This window comes from Mesocricetus auratus, unplaced genomic scaffold (assembly GCF_017639785.1).
Source record: "Mesocricetus auratus isolate SY011 unplaced genomic scaffold, BCM_Maur_2.0 Super-Scaffold_100019, whole genome shotgun sequence".
Lineage (NCBI taxonomy): Eukaryota > Metazoa > Chordata > Mammalia > Rodentia > Cricetidae > Mesocricetus > Mesocricetus auratus.
Window position 1 is genome coordinate 23846409 of NW_024429200.1, and position 15065 is coordinate 23861473.

A 15065-nucleotide genomic window follows, 5' to 3' on the forward strand; every position below is an offset into this window, starting at 1 on the left:
GAGTTTTGACTATTACGTGCCCAGGCAAACTCTGTTTCCTTCTGCTCCCTCTCATTTATTTATTTATTTATTTGGTTTTTCTTTTCCTCCTGCCTTCCTATTTTCCTCGCTTCCCTCCTTTTCTTTCCCCACCTTTCCTTGGATATTTGTCCTTCTTGGCATTTTCTGGGAATTCGGTGTCTGTGGCTTGCTCTGTCACAATGCCATCCAGCCACTGTCAGCCCTTATTGTTTCAAGACATCTCTGTCTTATCATCTAGCATTTCCATTAAGCAATGAAACTTTGGTTATAGTTTTATAGCTACTCTATATTCTGGGTTTTCAAAAGAACTTTTATTTCTCTTAGTGTCTTAGTACTTGAGGTGTCTACTGAGGCATTTTTTTTTCTCACAGATACTTTCACCAGCTGTGTCTGACACAATAAGCCCACCAAAGGCATTCTTCATTTTTTTCTGGCAGTGTTTTAGTCTTTAGAATTTCTTCTTGTTTTTATTGGAATTTCTACAAACTGGTTTGCATTGCTCTGTGACCCAGCTACCTAGCATCCTCAGCACATTAATCATCAGCACTTTAATCTCTAGTCGACAACTCTAGCTTCTCTTCCCTGCATTTCGTTCTGATACTTTCTTTGAGATATAAACTTCAAAGTGTTTTTATTTCTTGGCTATTAGCATAACTTTTAAGAGTCCAAAGATAGCCAGACATGATGTGATAGGCAAAACTAAACAGTGAAACTCCCAAATTGTAATAAATAGGCCTTGGGTAGTGTGAAATCACCAGGTGTGTGGGAGTGGATGCTTGCTATGTGTACTTTATCTTGTAACAACAGTGTATTGGGAAAATACGTTAAAACACAGTTAATAATTTTGGAAATGTGACCCTTTCCAACAGCAAAATTTCCTTCCTTTGCAATGGTCCAATGACAGTCCAGGGAGACATGTTGCAAACCGTGGCAACTGTAGCTTTCTATGTAAAGACTGGTACTCTGCCTATGCCTGAGAAGCAGCATGTCCATGGATTCCCAAAGCTACTTGCCTTCCTCACTGCACTCATACACACTGCAGTCTTATGACCTACGTATTCATTCAACCACCGCACAATTCTCTTTTAGGGACATGCTATGTATCTCTGCGTTGAGACCAGGGGCATGGTAGCAGAGCGACCAGTGTGAAGAGCTTGGTCTTTGCCTGTAGTGAGCTCCTTTCCTTCCTTTCTGGCCATAGTGAGACTAGACAAAGATACTTGAACTCAGACACAAAGGGCAGTCTCCCTCTACACTTCACCACGTTTCTCAGAGCCACAGGCTTGACTCTTAAAAGTCATGGAGTTGGTGCATAAATGAACAGCAACATACAATTAAACTTACCAAACATCAGAAAAGATTGGGGTATTCAGTAGAACAAATTGAGCAGATGCTTTGCGTTTTTTTTTTTTTTAGAACCCAAGCAATTTAAGTATTACGAATGTTGCTTGATGTGTGTTTTGCCCCGAGCTCTCCCATTGTTTTGATATCAGTCTGTGACTGGAAAAGTCAGAGATCTGGGTGGGGGGGTGCCTTATCACAGTTTATTGACTCTTCCTGTAGGCAGGAAACAAAGACTTTCCTGCTTAGTTGACTGTAGATAGCACCAAACACAATCCCCATGGTTGCTTGCTAAGCCCTGTCGCCAACCATTCAGATAGGCTGTTCCCATTGTGAATCTTCTATCATTACAGAGACAAAGTGCTGTTTAGAAGGGCATCTGTGTGGCTTCTAAAGGGACACAGATTTGTGACATTACTCCCACTTGATAATTTATCTTATTTCCATCCAACACTCCCTTTCATTACCCTTCTGTGTAGGACTGTCTCTCCATAGACCACCTACCTATAACCACCTACTCTTCTAAGATGTTCATAAAAAGCACTGCTTTTTCATGTCATTTGAAATTCATTGAGTATACTACTGAGCCTTTCTGCTGTACTCTGCTAATTTGACTAATTCATTCAGAAGCCAGTGTTACTGTGCCTAGGGGATAGGGTAGGTATTCTAATTCTCTCCCCACTAGCTGAAGGTAACAGGTATGCTATTTAATGTTTCTGAATCTCAGGTACAGTTAACATAGTTCTAACGGTACATATCTCTTCATATCTCTTGGGTTTTAAATGAAGATTAAAAATAACAACACTATGTGCAAACTGTCTATCCCAGTGACCAGTAACTGTTGCTTTGCTTACTGTTGTGGTTGACATGGTTGCTCTAGTTAAATTAGTTCCAACCAATAGATTATGAACTCCAAGAATTCTGGGATCACATAGAAAACATTTATTCTTGATATCCCATGGAAGCATGAAGTTCAGTAAAAATCTATAGCATCAATGGGTGAAAGGTGAAAAAGGAATTAGTTAATGAATTGAATTCTAATTCCAAATGCCTTACTTTAAAGATGAGATATGGTCCATTTGTAAGTACGATGCTCTATTGTTACATACAATTCATGTGGTTACATAGTCTGAAAGATTTTTCAGATCTGTGAAACTGTAAGTATTCTTTATCATGTCTGTTTTGTAACTGTGTACAGACTAAGAGGGATTCGTTGCAATTTAGGATCATCTAGACATCTACACTTAAAAAATTACTATTGGCATCTTAATGAAATGTTATTTTACAGCTTTAAAACTCATAGCAGTATAATTAGTAATATGTGTAATCTTTATGGCCAGTCTTAATCTTTTTTATATGACTGAAAAATTATTTTATGGTAGTACAATTAAAATAATGCTAAAAATGTCAGCATAACAGAATTAGACTAAAGTAACTACTACAATATTGTACCCCAAACCAGCTAATATAAATGCAAAATACTTTCTACAGGCTATTTATTTGAACTAATACATGGTGAGGGATTTAAGGAGTAGTTTGTGTAATGAAATAAAAAGAAAAATAAGCACTGTACAGCGATCTTTGCTATTGTTTAACACAAGGGAAAATTAAGTAGGTTTATATATAGGCCACTTGAGGAAAATGTATTAAAAGTCACATCACAGCATTGTAAATATAAAGGCAACTGGCAGGCAATACTCCATTTTATAGGTTTTTTTTAATATGAATACTCCATTTGCATGTTTTTAAATGGAAGGCTGAGGTGCTTAAAGCTATCCTTATACAAATGATGGGGTAATATTAACTATGACAATCAAACTGAGTATGCCCAGAATTCCTTGTTAAATTTGTTCCTTGCCATTTTTATACATGTACACAATGTTCTCTGGCTACTCTCCCCACCCTACCCTCCCTTCTTCCCCTATCAGACCCATCCTGCTTCCATTTTTATGTGCTTTGGTTTTGGGACCATGTGTCTGTAACCATGGCCATCTGTGTGAGCCTGGTTGCCCAGAATTCTAATGATATATTTTATAAAAGGATGTCATGACAGTTGTTTAGTTGGCACACCAGAATAGTTAGAATTTTTCACAATGCTTTTACCTGTTGATTCATGGGAATACATACTAATTTGTTGTCATTATTTGTTTTAGAAAATAGAAAAAAATGAATAAATTTTAAAACAAAACTCTGTTCAGTATGGAAACACTGGAAAATACAGAAACGTCAAAAAAACAAACACCCAGGATTTTGCCACTATCATACTTTAACAGTGTATCTAATTCTAGTGTCTGCTTCCTTATGAACACTTTTTAATTTTTTAATAAAACCTGTTATTAAAAATTTCTTATTAAAACCAAATATATAATATAGCATGTTTTGTATAAAGACCAACTTACGTTATTGAAGCTTCCTTGTAACATTTTAAGACTTCTTTTTCTAGATACTCAAATAGTATTAATGTTTTCATACTTATTCTGAATTGTTATAGAGATCCACTTTTCAAGCCTTGCTAATACTACATACTTTCATTAATTTTAGCTCCTTTCTGAAAAATCATCATATCATTAGAATCCTGTTATGTTAGGACAGAAGCATCAATTTAATCTGAAAGTATCCAGGTTATAGTATGCTTTTCCTTTGCAGGAAAAGAAAAGCTGGCTTCTTACATTGTGTTCCACGTGCCATTTATTTGTTTTGAATCCACAGGTCCAGGCACACTTGGAAAGCTCTACAAGGCCTCAGCTACAGAAGGTCCAGGGACAGCAAGTAGCACCTTTCATGACCCTTGACCATCAGGTATTCAACCAGACTCTCAAGAGTACACCACCTCCTGCACCAAGCTGTATGCCTCTGGCAGAGCATGGACCCATGAGCCCGGACAGTGATGCTGGCTGTGCAGGAAACCCATTCTCAAAATTGCTGGCTCTTGGGAGAGAAGATGGTGGTACAGAATGGCACGTATGTTCAATGGCTGGTTATGAAGTCTGTCATAAGTGCTAGGAATTGAAGTTAGCAATTTTGCAGAAACTATTTCAGATGATAGTATAACAAAAGAAATGTATCTTTAACTAATTGGTTTGCTATTATTAATCATATGCAAGTCAATTATGCATACTAAATTGTAAGCGACCATTTCAATACTAAATTAACTAATTCATTTTAATATCGAATTAGTTATCAATGAGCCACTAATAACCGTACATATTTAGGAGGTTTAATTCTAACTGTAAAGGTTTATATTTTATGAGTGACTTTAGTTGAATTTATCAATATTTTAAATAGCCATGGAATTGAAACCTATAGAGGTTATATAAAGAATACCAATTTTGTGGTCTTAAAATGTTCACTATAACAAAATGAGTTACCTTATTTCATTAAATATTTCATGGAATTATAAATACACTTTTTACATTTGATTTTTAATACATTTTTAAAAATTTAAATAAATTCTTCCTTACCACTTACTAGATACCGGGCATGGAGTGATGCTGAGGATTCAAAATAAATAAGAATAGCTAGCTTCATAGAACATCTTTTGCTTTTAAATGAATCTTCAAGAATACTGAAAAATGATACAAAGTAAGAAATAACTAGAATGTTGAATGACCTTTAGTATCTTCTTGTAGATAACTTATTCTGATTATGGAGTTTTCTGTAAGAAGAGGTTCTTTGTCCTGGCTGGGTCCTGTAGCTGTTTGATCCCAAATGAACACATAGACACTATTTAATTATGAAACTGTTGGCTGGTGACTAGGGCTTATGATTGGCTAACTTTGTCTTAAACTAACCCATTTCTATTAATCTAAGTATTTCCACGCAGTCTTATCTTACTGGAGAAGGGTCTGGATCTGTTACTCCTTTGGTGGCCTATATGGTAACTGCTCTGGAGGGCCCTCTCTGCCTAACTTTTCCAGAATTCTTCTCATCCTAGTCTCACCTATCTTTCTGACTCATTAGCCAGACAGTGTTTTATTCATTAACCAATAAGAGAAACATATATACAGAAGGACTTCCCCCATCATCTTTCTTTTCCCTTTCCTTGTTTATGTTGAGTGTTTGGTGGAACTCTGTTCTATCCCACCTAATCTAAATTACCCATGAGTGCTCCCTCTTCAAGTTGGTGCTTTTACAACATTAAATTCACAGCCTTGATAAACAAAAGCAGAGGACTCAGGGTTTCATTTGAATCCCAAGAGAAAAGGAAGAGTTTTTAAAAATGAGTTTTATGTTAGCTTGGAGAGTAGGAAAGAATGAAGACCTGATAGATTATTCAATGAAAAGCAAAATTATTATACTGTAGGACTTCTTGAAATACAAAACCTAATGTCAATCTTTATATGTATATTTAAACTTTTTAGTAGTGGATATGTGTATGTGTGTGTGTGTGCACGCATATGTGCGTGTGTATGCATATGGAAATTTATAGAGTTTATAAACACATTCATATACATGTATATGAATATACATACATATGTATGTATACATATGTATATATACATATGGAACTTTCAAAAGTGGAATATAGAGCCAGTTTTCTTGTTCACTTCATGAAGAACAAACTATGTGTGAGATGAAAGTCACCTGCACAGTAAATATTAGAACCACACCCAATTCAATTTATCCTTCAACTATCCCTTCCAGTTTATTTTTTGTAAGGATGATTTATTTTTCAAGAAGAATCAATTACCAAAGGTAATGAATATGCCAATCCATGTGTGTCAAACAAGCTATAAGCTGGATGGTCTCAAATTAATCTTTTACTAGTATTCTAATACATTGAAGATTTTGTTTATTTATTGATTTGGGTTTTGTATCGAGCAACAAAAATAAGCATAAAAAAGGGAACATTTCATTCATCCAATGATGACCATAGCATGACCTCATGAGTTCGTGAGAGTATGCTCAGGTTCAGGCGTGATGATTAGAATTAGAGACAAGCCAGAGAGCAGAGGTCTCTGGCACAGAGATAAGTAATATTGAGAGAAGCACTTCACAGTATGTCCTTTTCTGGGATGAAACTGACATTTGTTCTGACAAGAGTGACAGGTTCCTTTTATACTAACCCTTGCTCACCCCTCTACAGCTCTGTGTTTGGACATATAGACCCACCCACGCGTGGCTCTCTAGAGTTCAGGACTTCCTCACGTGTTTTCTTTACCTCCTCTCATTCATTCTTTGCCATTTGTCTAAATGATTTTAATTCTCTCTGAAACACAAACTTGAGATCCCCCCACCCCCTTTAAGTTTTTCCTTCATGATTCTCCATGTAGATTTGGTACTTCAATGACTGCACTCATTATGGTATTGTCTTACCACATGATACATTTTAAATATTCAATAACATTTTCCCATTCTTTTTGTTGGTTACTTCATTGACAAAAATGTCATACCTTACTCACAGGCAAATTTATGCCCAATGGTAATTGATAGATACTGTTGGAAGGTTAGAGAATGAATGAGTAAAGAGTTCAGTCAACTCCATGTAATGTGTTCCACTGTTTACAGCTTGCTTCTTCAGTAGAGCTTGAATTCCATGGCGGTAAGAACTTCTCACTGTTGGTTGCTGTAGTAATACTTCTAGTTCTTGAACTTGGTAACTATTATTTGAATGGTTTCATGAAATTATTGGCAAGTCAATTTTGGGCATATCCTAATAGAGTCTCTCAACACTTGACTCAAGTTGATCAACCAACCTGCTTAGAATACAAGAGTAATGGGATTGTATGACAGTTTCATGTATTTGGAAGTATTTACTATTGATTATTTCTTTTTGTCATGGGAAACTCATAACTGGACCATGTAGTTCAACTCAGCAGTCACACCTTCTTCATATATATATATATATATATATATATATATATATATATATATATATATATGAATATTTCACTAAAGGCAGTGCAATGGAAGGAAGAGAACTGAGCTTCAGCAGTTGCTACTTTCATTTCTGTTGCTGTGAGGAAATACCCCAACCAAATGAAAGTTACAGGAGAAGTGGTTTGTTGTAGCTCACAATTCGAGGTTATCATCCACTAGTGTGTGGAAGGTCAGGTGGTAGGAACTTGAAGTAGCTAGCTATATTACATCTATAGCTAAGAGGACAGAGAGGAAATACATGTTAGTACTGAGCTCATTTCTTCCTTCTTGTAGAGTCCATGGTCCAGTCCAGGAAATGGTGCCCACATTTAGGGTAGGTCTTCCCACCTCAACTAATGCAATTAGAAACAAAATCTTTTACAGGCATGTCCATAGTTCAGTGTGATCCAGATGACCTTCACTGAGAGGCTATTCTTATGTCCAGTTGACAGTCACAGCTTACTAATACAAGTATATCGGTGAAAATGCATAAACAGAGCAAAAGAGAAGCATGCAGTCTTTTTTTTTTTTAAGTATAAACCTTTAAAAACCTTCCTCATCTACTAGTTATTTCTTAAGCCATATCTGCAGAGAAAAGGAAGCTCTTAGTGGGGAAAAAATGAAAATGCAACCATAGATTAGATTGAGGTTAGGACTATAGATTCCAGAGTTCAGGAGTTCAAACTTGACTCTGTCATTCACTACATAGGTAATGTGGAGCAAGGTGGGCAATTTATTTTCCTTTTGATTTCCTTTTGTATGATGAGGATAAGTACTGAATTCATCCCATGGGCTCCTGTGAAGCTTAAATAATTGGGTCATCACTGACCTTCGAACATTCACAAAACATTTTAAAAGAAAAATGATAATATAGAAGCCCTCTGTCAACTTGTTAAGGCTGTGGACTTTGGTTTGAAGCCCTTCACGAGATGGACTCTGCTGATATAGATGCTGATTGCAGTGAGTGTGAGCTGAGGGGGCCTTGTATAGTAGACACCAGGGAACACAGGGAAGGTGATTCAGGGAAAGCAGCCAATCAAAGCAGAGGATTCAGCTCTCAGATATTGTGGTCTTTGATATACACACTAAGTATTTTAAAACTTAAAGAGGAAAAATAAATTTTCAGTCGTCACTGAATTTCTCTGTGATTTCAAATGAAAGCACCACTCTCACCATTATTTACGGTATTCTGAATGCACTGGATTCTTATATTTTTATTGTTGGGGTTATGATCAGTATGGAATTGTTTTAAAGAGGAAAGAATAGACCCTTTTCTACTAGCGTAAAGAACAGTAACTGCTTACAGACCACAAAAGGTCGAAAGTACTAAAATGAATAATCATGTTGGCTCATTTGACTGGGAAATGGTGTTTTCTTCTGCACTCTTGAAATAGACAGTAGGCAACAATGAATATAGCTAAATACACAAAAAGATCACATAATGTTGAGAAAGATTATAGGGTTCCCCTGTTCTCTCTTTGTGTGTATCTGTATATAAATGTGTGTTTATGTATGTATCTCTCCGTATGTATGTATATGTGTGTATGTATGTACATATCTATATATCTATCTTCCATTTATCCATATTATATTCAAGCATGCAATTCTGTATCTAATCTGCTGTAGAATTATCCAAGAATGACTTAATTTTGACATTCCTTTTAGAAACATTGCCTATAATCAAGCACATTCATGAGGTCCCAATGCAGTTTTGACTTTTTCACTGTGATTACTAGATTGAGACTCATAGGCTTTACTCCCTTGTTGAAGACAGAAAAATTACTATGATAAAATATGAATCATTTTTGAGCCAACATTCAGAGGTGAAAAAAGGAGAGAGGCCTTGTCACCTTAATGTAGAAAGAATTTTGTGTTGAAGTCAGTATTAATTCCTGGAATCATATTCCAAGAAGGATGTTATCTTATCTTCATTTGATTACTTTACTCAGTGTCGAAATGCTTGTCTCAGAAATGTTATCTTTAAAGTTTGTATGTATGCTTTCCACATATCTTGAAGGTTGAGTGTTGTCTGCTTAGTTTGTGGGTTAAGATCCTTTAGAAATTGCAAGAAGATGGAATGTAGAAGGTTTTAATGAAATTGTTACTTTAGAGATTCCATTTGAAGAATGTGGGTGACTGCATTTTGTAGGCTGAGGTCACCGTTGATCAGTGAATTATTTACTTAAACAATGTTAAGATAGATGCTTATAGCATTCAGGGCCTTAGAAGAGGTCTATGAAAGCATCTATTTCATTTTTACTAAATCTAAATAAACTTTCTATTGAGAGAAATGTCTCTTCCTCCTTCTTCTAGCATGCAGGACTCTGGATATCACAGCTGAGCGAGAATCACACACAGACGTTGACTGTTGTACTAGTCTCCCACAATCCCCTCAAATCTCACCAGACCAAAGAGTTCTATTTGAACACATTTGCTTTCTGGCCACCATGTTATTTCAGTGCACAAATACTCTTCCCCCGACCACCTCCCACACACCTCAAAACAAAACTCACTGCCTCCATTTCCTCCCTTCCAGCATCATCTGATGGCCCATTCTTTCCTCTCCAATCAAGGTTTTGTTTTCATGATTTTAAAAGGACTCTTAACACCAATCATTTGAAAGAGTTTTTCTGAGATTATAATACAATTATATAATTTCCCCATTTCCTTTTTCTTCCACCAAACCCTCAAAATAAAAAATACATATATCAACTTAATATCTGTTATCAAAGTCTCTATTCTCATTTGGCTTGACTTCCAAGTTACATTTGACATGGTTAACCATACCTTGAGTCACTTTCTGATATCCATCTTAGATTGTCTGCGTTTGTATCTATTTTGCTAGCTCTTTCATTTCTAATATATGACAAAATTCTGTGTCTCTAGGCCCAGTCTTCAGCCATCTCTTCTTATGTATCTATCTTTGTAGATGATGTCATGCCATCTCCAACCTGGTCCTTTCTTCTCCATGTTATTTGTCCTATGCTTGTTTGATATCCATTGTGTTACAACAGATGTCTCAAACTTACAATGGCTGAAGAGACTTTGTTTCCCCAAATCTATTTTGGGTGATGTGGAAAACTAATAATAATATCAAGAACTCCAAGTATCATGCTGTACTCTTCTCTGTTTTATTTTCCTCTACATTTAGAGTCTGTCCCAATCACACCCAATATTTCTAAAATCTCTGTTTCTCAATATTTTCTCTCCTCAAACAACATTCTGCTCAGTAGTTTATCATAAGCAATTAGCACAGCGCCTCACACAACATGTGTCAGCAATTAAATACTAAAGTACTGTAAACTCAGGTACAATATTGTAATTAATTGTTCCCACTAGATTCCTATTTATGAGTACTCTAATGGCTATAAGGCAGCAGTATCACATCAGGGACAACAATAAAATATAGTCATTTTTCCTTGGCTACACAGTATGGTAATGGCTATAATGTAATTTTCATGAAAAGCTGTATATGCTCTTCAGGAAAAAATGCATGTGATAAAGGCTAATTATATATTTTTTTCTTTTTTTAACTTAAGTTAGAAACAAGCTTGTTTCACATGTCAAACACAGCTCCCTCTCCCTCCCCTCCTCCCCATCCCTCCCCACCAGACCCTCCCAGTCCCCCACCCAAACTCCACTCCAAACCCCAGGGAGGGTGAAGCCCTTCATGGTGGATCTCCAGAGTCTGTCATGCCATCCAGGGTAGGGTCTAGGCCCTCCTGAAGAGTCCAGGCTGAGAGAGCATCCCACATTGTGGCATGGGCATTCAAAGTCTATTTGTATGACAGGGATAAATATTACCCAAGGCCCCAGTCCTCCTCACTGACACCCACATTCACTAGGTCTGGGTCAGTCCCATGCTTTCCACAAGGCCATCAATCTGGGGTCCAAGAGCTCCCCGTTGTTCAGGTCAACTGTTTCTGTGGGTTAAACCAGCCCAGTCTGAACTCCTTTGTCCATCAGTTCTCCCTTTCTGTCACTGGATTCCAGGAGTTCAGTTCAGGGTTTAGCTGTGGGTGTCTGCCTCTGCTTTCATCAGTTGCTGGATGAAGGTTCTGTTTCCTAGACTTTCTGGCAGTGGAATAGTATGCTGGCACTCCCCTGATTCATGTCTAAAATCCATATATGAGTGAGTACATACCATGTTTCTCTTTTTGTGACTGGGTTACCTCACTCAGGATGGTTTCTTTTAGTGCCATCTGTATGTCTGCAACTTTCAAGATTCCATTGTTTTTTCCCTCTGAATAGTACTCCATTGTGTAAATTTACCACATTTTCTCTATCCACTCTTCAGTTGAGGGGCATCTAGGTTGCTTCCAGGTTCTGGCTATTACAAATAATGCTGCTATGAACATAGTGGAACAGACGTCCCTGTTGTATGAATGTGCCTCTTTTGGGTATATGCCAAAGAGTGGAATTGCTGGGTCTTGTGGTAGACTGATTCCCATTTTCCTGAGGAATCTCCATACTGATTTCCAAAGTGGTTGTACGAGTCATTACTCCCACCAGCAGTGGAGGAGTGTTCCCCTTTCTCAATATCCTCCCCAGCATAATTCTATCATTGGAGTTTTTGATTTTAGCCATTCTGACAGGAGAAAAATGGTATCTCAGAGTTGTTTTGATTTGCATTTCCTGGATGACTAGAAAGTTGAGCACTTTCTCAATTGTCCCTCAGCCATTTTAGACTCCTCTACTGAGAATTCTCTATTTAGTTCTGTACCTCACTTTTTAATTGGATCCTTTGGCGTTTTGGAGACTTGCTTCTTGAGTTCTTTGTAAAGCCAGGCATTGGTGGCACACGCCTTTAATGCCAGCACTGGGAAGCAGAGGCAGGCGGATCTCTGTGAATTTGAGGCCAGTCTAGTCTACAAGAGGTGGTTCCAGGACAGCCTCCAAAGCCACAGAGAAACCCTGTCTCAATAAAACAAAAAAACAAAAACCCAAAACAAGCAAAAAAAAAAGACTGATTATATTTTTAAAAAGCAGAAAGATTCTGAGTAAGGCGGTCAAACTTATACCTTGAATGAATGGTTCAGAGCTTGATACCATCCCTGTAAGAAAACCATACGATAGTGGTCTCATACCTCTGTGTCAGCCATTATTTAAAAAAAAGTAACTAGTTCCTAGACTTGTGAGAAAACCTGAGACAGGCCTGGCTCTCTGCTCCATTGAAGCTGGATGACTAGTTAACTTCTAAGTTTAGATATCATCCTGTAATTTCTGTCTATTGACTTTACTTCATTCTTTCCTCTTAGAGATAGTGTGGTAGATAGTAACTCATTTATGTTAACGTGCTCAGGTACTTTTCAGTCAGGTATCTGCAAATTCTGGTGGCATTTGGCAATCTAAGTAAACTGTTATAGTTCAAGACCATTCCAGAGACAAGGACTGAGTAAACATTAACAAGCCCCCGTGCTTGCTTGGAACTTGAAAAGACTGCATGACATCAATGAACAAGCTTTTGTCAGTCACAATCTAGGCCAGATTAGTCTTAAAGTCCAAGGAAGAAGCAAAGTTCACCTTAGTGCAGGAGCTTCTGTATGCCTCTCCTGGTTAGTGTTTGCAAGCTCAAGAAGAGTAAAATGATGAAGGAGAAAGAGAAGACCATTGCTATTGTGAAGGTTATAGACCCTTCCAAGTTGAAACTGGTAAGCATTCACAATTTGAAATTCTTTCACTGTTTGGAGAGGAAAATGGCTTAACTGCAGAAAATTTAAAATTTATAGAGTTGCAGTTGGTAAAATAAACTATGTAGACATTAACATCGAAATGTGTAAGCTATAATTAACTGTGTTTTGAAGAGCTTGTTTACTTACAAACAGCTTTGGAGTGTTCCGGGGTATGTTAAGAAATTATGTAGTATATTTAGTCAAAAATGCTAAAATTAATGTTTTATTGTGACTTTTGTATAAAATGTGAGGATTTGGTTAATTGTTTCTCTTGTACTTATGCTACAAACTTTCATTATGTTAGTGCTAAAAGAATAATGAACATGTAGTATATGTGAGGTGAAGCTGTGAGCATACAGTTTTGTATTTTCCTATTTGTGTTAAAGCTAGCTTGCCAAGGAAATGCCAGCTCCAGCCCCACTCATTATTTTTATTCACTTACAATGGAACAAAAATAATAATAACAAAATAACGCGGCAGGATTTCATGGCTCAGTGCTTGTCACTTAAGCCTCTCAGTGATGTTTCAACAAATAAAATAAGGTTGGAGGCAATTGGTGGTGTATATCCTAATGCTGAAAAAATCTGCCTCACTGAATCTAAATGAATCAATACCCACAAGGAAGGAAAATAATCTTTGGAAAGTCCGTGTTTCATGTGTGCATACATTCTCCAGCCTACGCTTCCCTGCGGTGGGCCTCTTTAGAACAGGAATTTATCTCCTTTTATACACAGTTCTCTATCAAACAGTCTCCTGTTAGGCTTTACCATTTCAGATTCAGTGAATATCTTCATAGGAAAGCAGAAAGCGAGGATCTAAACAAATAAATCTGTCAGTATCCTTTGAAAACTCACAATAAATATGTGATGTCTCACACACACACATAAACACACCAATTAGGGCTCCTTTTGCTTTTTGTTATTTCACTGAAAATTTACTTGCAAATTTACCTAGTAACTTTCCATAAGTTTTGTATGTTTTTGAGTATCTATACTGAGATTGTCAAGTGATACACACACATTTCAGAAAAATTACAGGGTTTTCTAAAGCAATATTATTTCTAGGAACATACTGAGTGTATACAGTGGGGGTCCTTTCAGTTGCTAAGTGAACGTAAAGGAAAAGCATTGCAGTCATAAGTATAAATTAAATTTAAGGGTTCACTTATGTTTATTAGTCCTACGATACTTTGGTGAAGAGAAACAAGCCAGGTTACCTCCCAGGAGCTTGTTGGATAGGGCTGGGCCCCTGAGTTAACCCCTGGAGACACAGGAACTGTTTGGTTTTGATACTTAAGGGTGGGGTGAAGTTCATAAAAGAACAGTGCAGAAGAAAAATGCAGTCAGTAGCTCCTAATTGTTCTGACTATTCAAAACAGTAAAACAAATTAAAGACAAGACTGCTTTGGCAGTGGGGTAGATAATAGAGAACCCAGCCTTGGTGTCTTACAAGCATGGATTTAGGTTATTATTTCTTTTTGGAGGTGGTGTCTCCCACTGACTGTGACCTCACAGAGTAGGTGAGGTTGGGTGGCCTGTTAGTCTCCAGCACCTGATTCCAAGTCCCTGGTGCTGGCATTGCAAGTAAATGTCACTGCCCTTGATTTTTCTTCAAATGGGTTTTGGAGATCAGGCTTATGTCATTGTGTTTACAAGACACTGAGCTGTCCCATTGCAACCTCTGTTGCATTTATAGGTGTATTATTCCTAGACCATTACTTCAATTCTGAGCTGCAATTGCTTTACAGAGTGACAGTCACACATACCCTACAAAATTGCTATAAAGGTGACTTAAGTTGTTTGAGTTATTATATTATACCTGACATGTAACAAATTATCAACTCTGGCATATCAGATGTTATTGTGTTCTGTTTGACTGTCTTTGAAAATTCCTCATCTACAAATTCATAGATTCACTATAATCACAATCAGCACCCACAGTGAAGTCTGAAATCTGTTGAAAATCCTAGCATGGTTCATGAGTTCCCACAAGCTTGGTTCAGCTGTCTCTGTAGATTTCCCCTTCATGATCTTGGCCTCCATTTCTCATATACTCCCTCTTCCCTTTCTTCAAATGGTTTCCAGGAGCTTGGCCTGGTGCTTGGTTGTGGATCTCTGCATCTGGTTCCATCAATTAATGGATAAAAGTTCTATGATGACATGTGTAGCTTGG

At 37.2% G+C, this 15065-nt stretch overlaps 1 protein-coding gene across 2 annotated transcripts in view; it reads left to right on the top strand.

Annotated features, from left to right (window-relative positions):
• Tfec (transcription factor EC) overlaps positions 1-15065 on the top strand; it is a 66332-nt gene that overhangs the window by 26206 nt on the left and 25061 nt on the right. The window contains exon 2 of one of the 2 annotated variants that reach the window (XM_021233496.2): positions 4072-4323. In XM_021233496.2, the coding sequence (XP_021089155.1) occupies positions 4144-4323 (180 nt within the window). In that variant the 5' untranslated portion in view covers positions 4072-4143. The remainder of the gene's footprint in view (positions 1-4071; positions 4324-15065) is intronic. The other variant, XM_040728690.1, reaches the window with a different exon arrangement.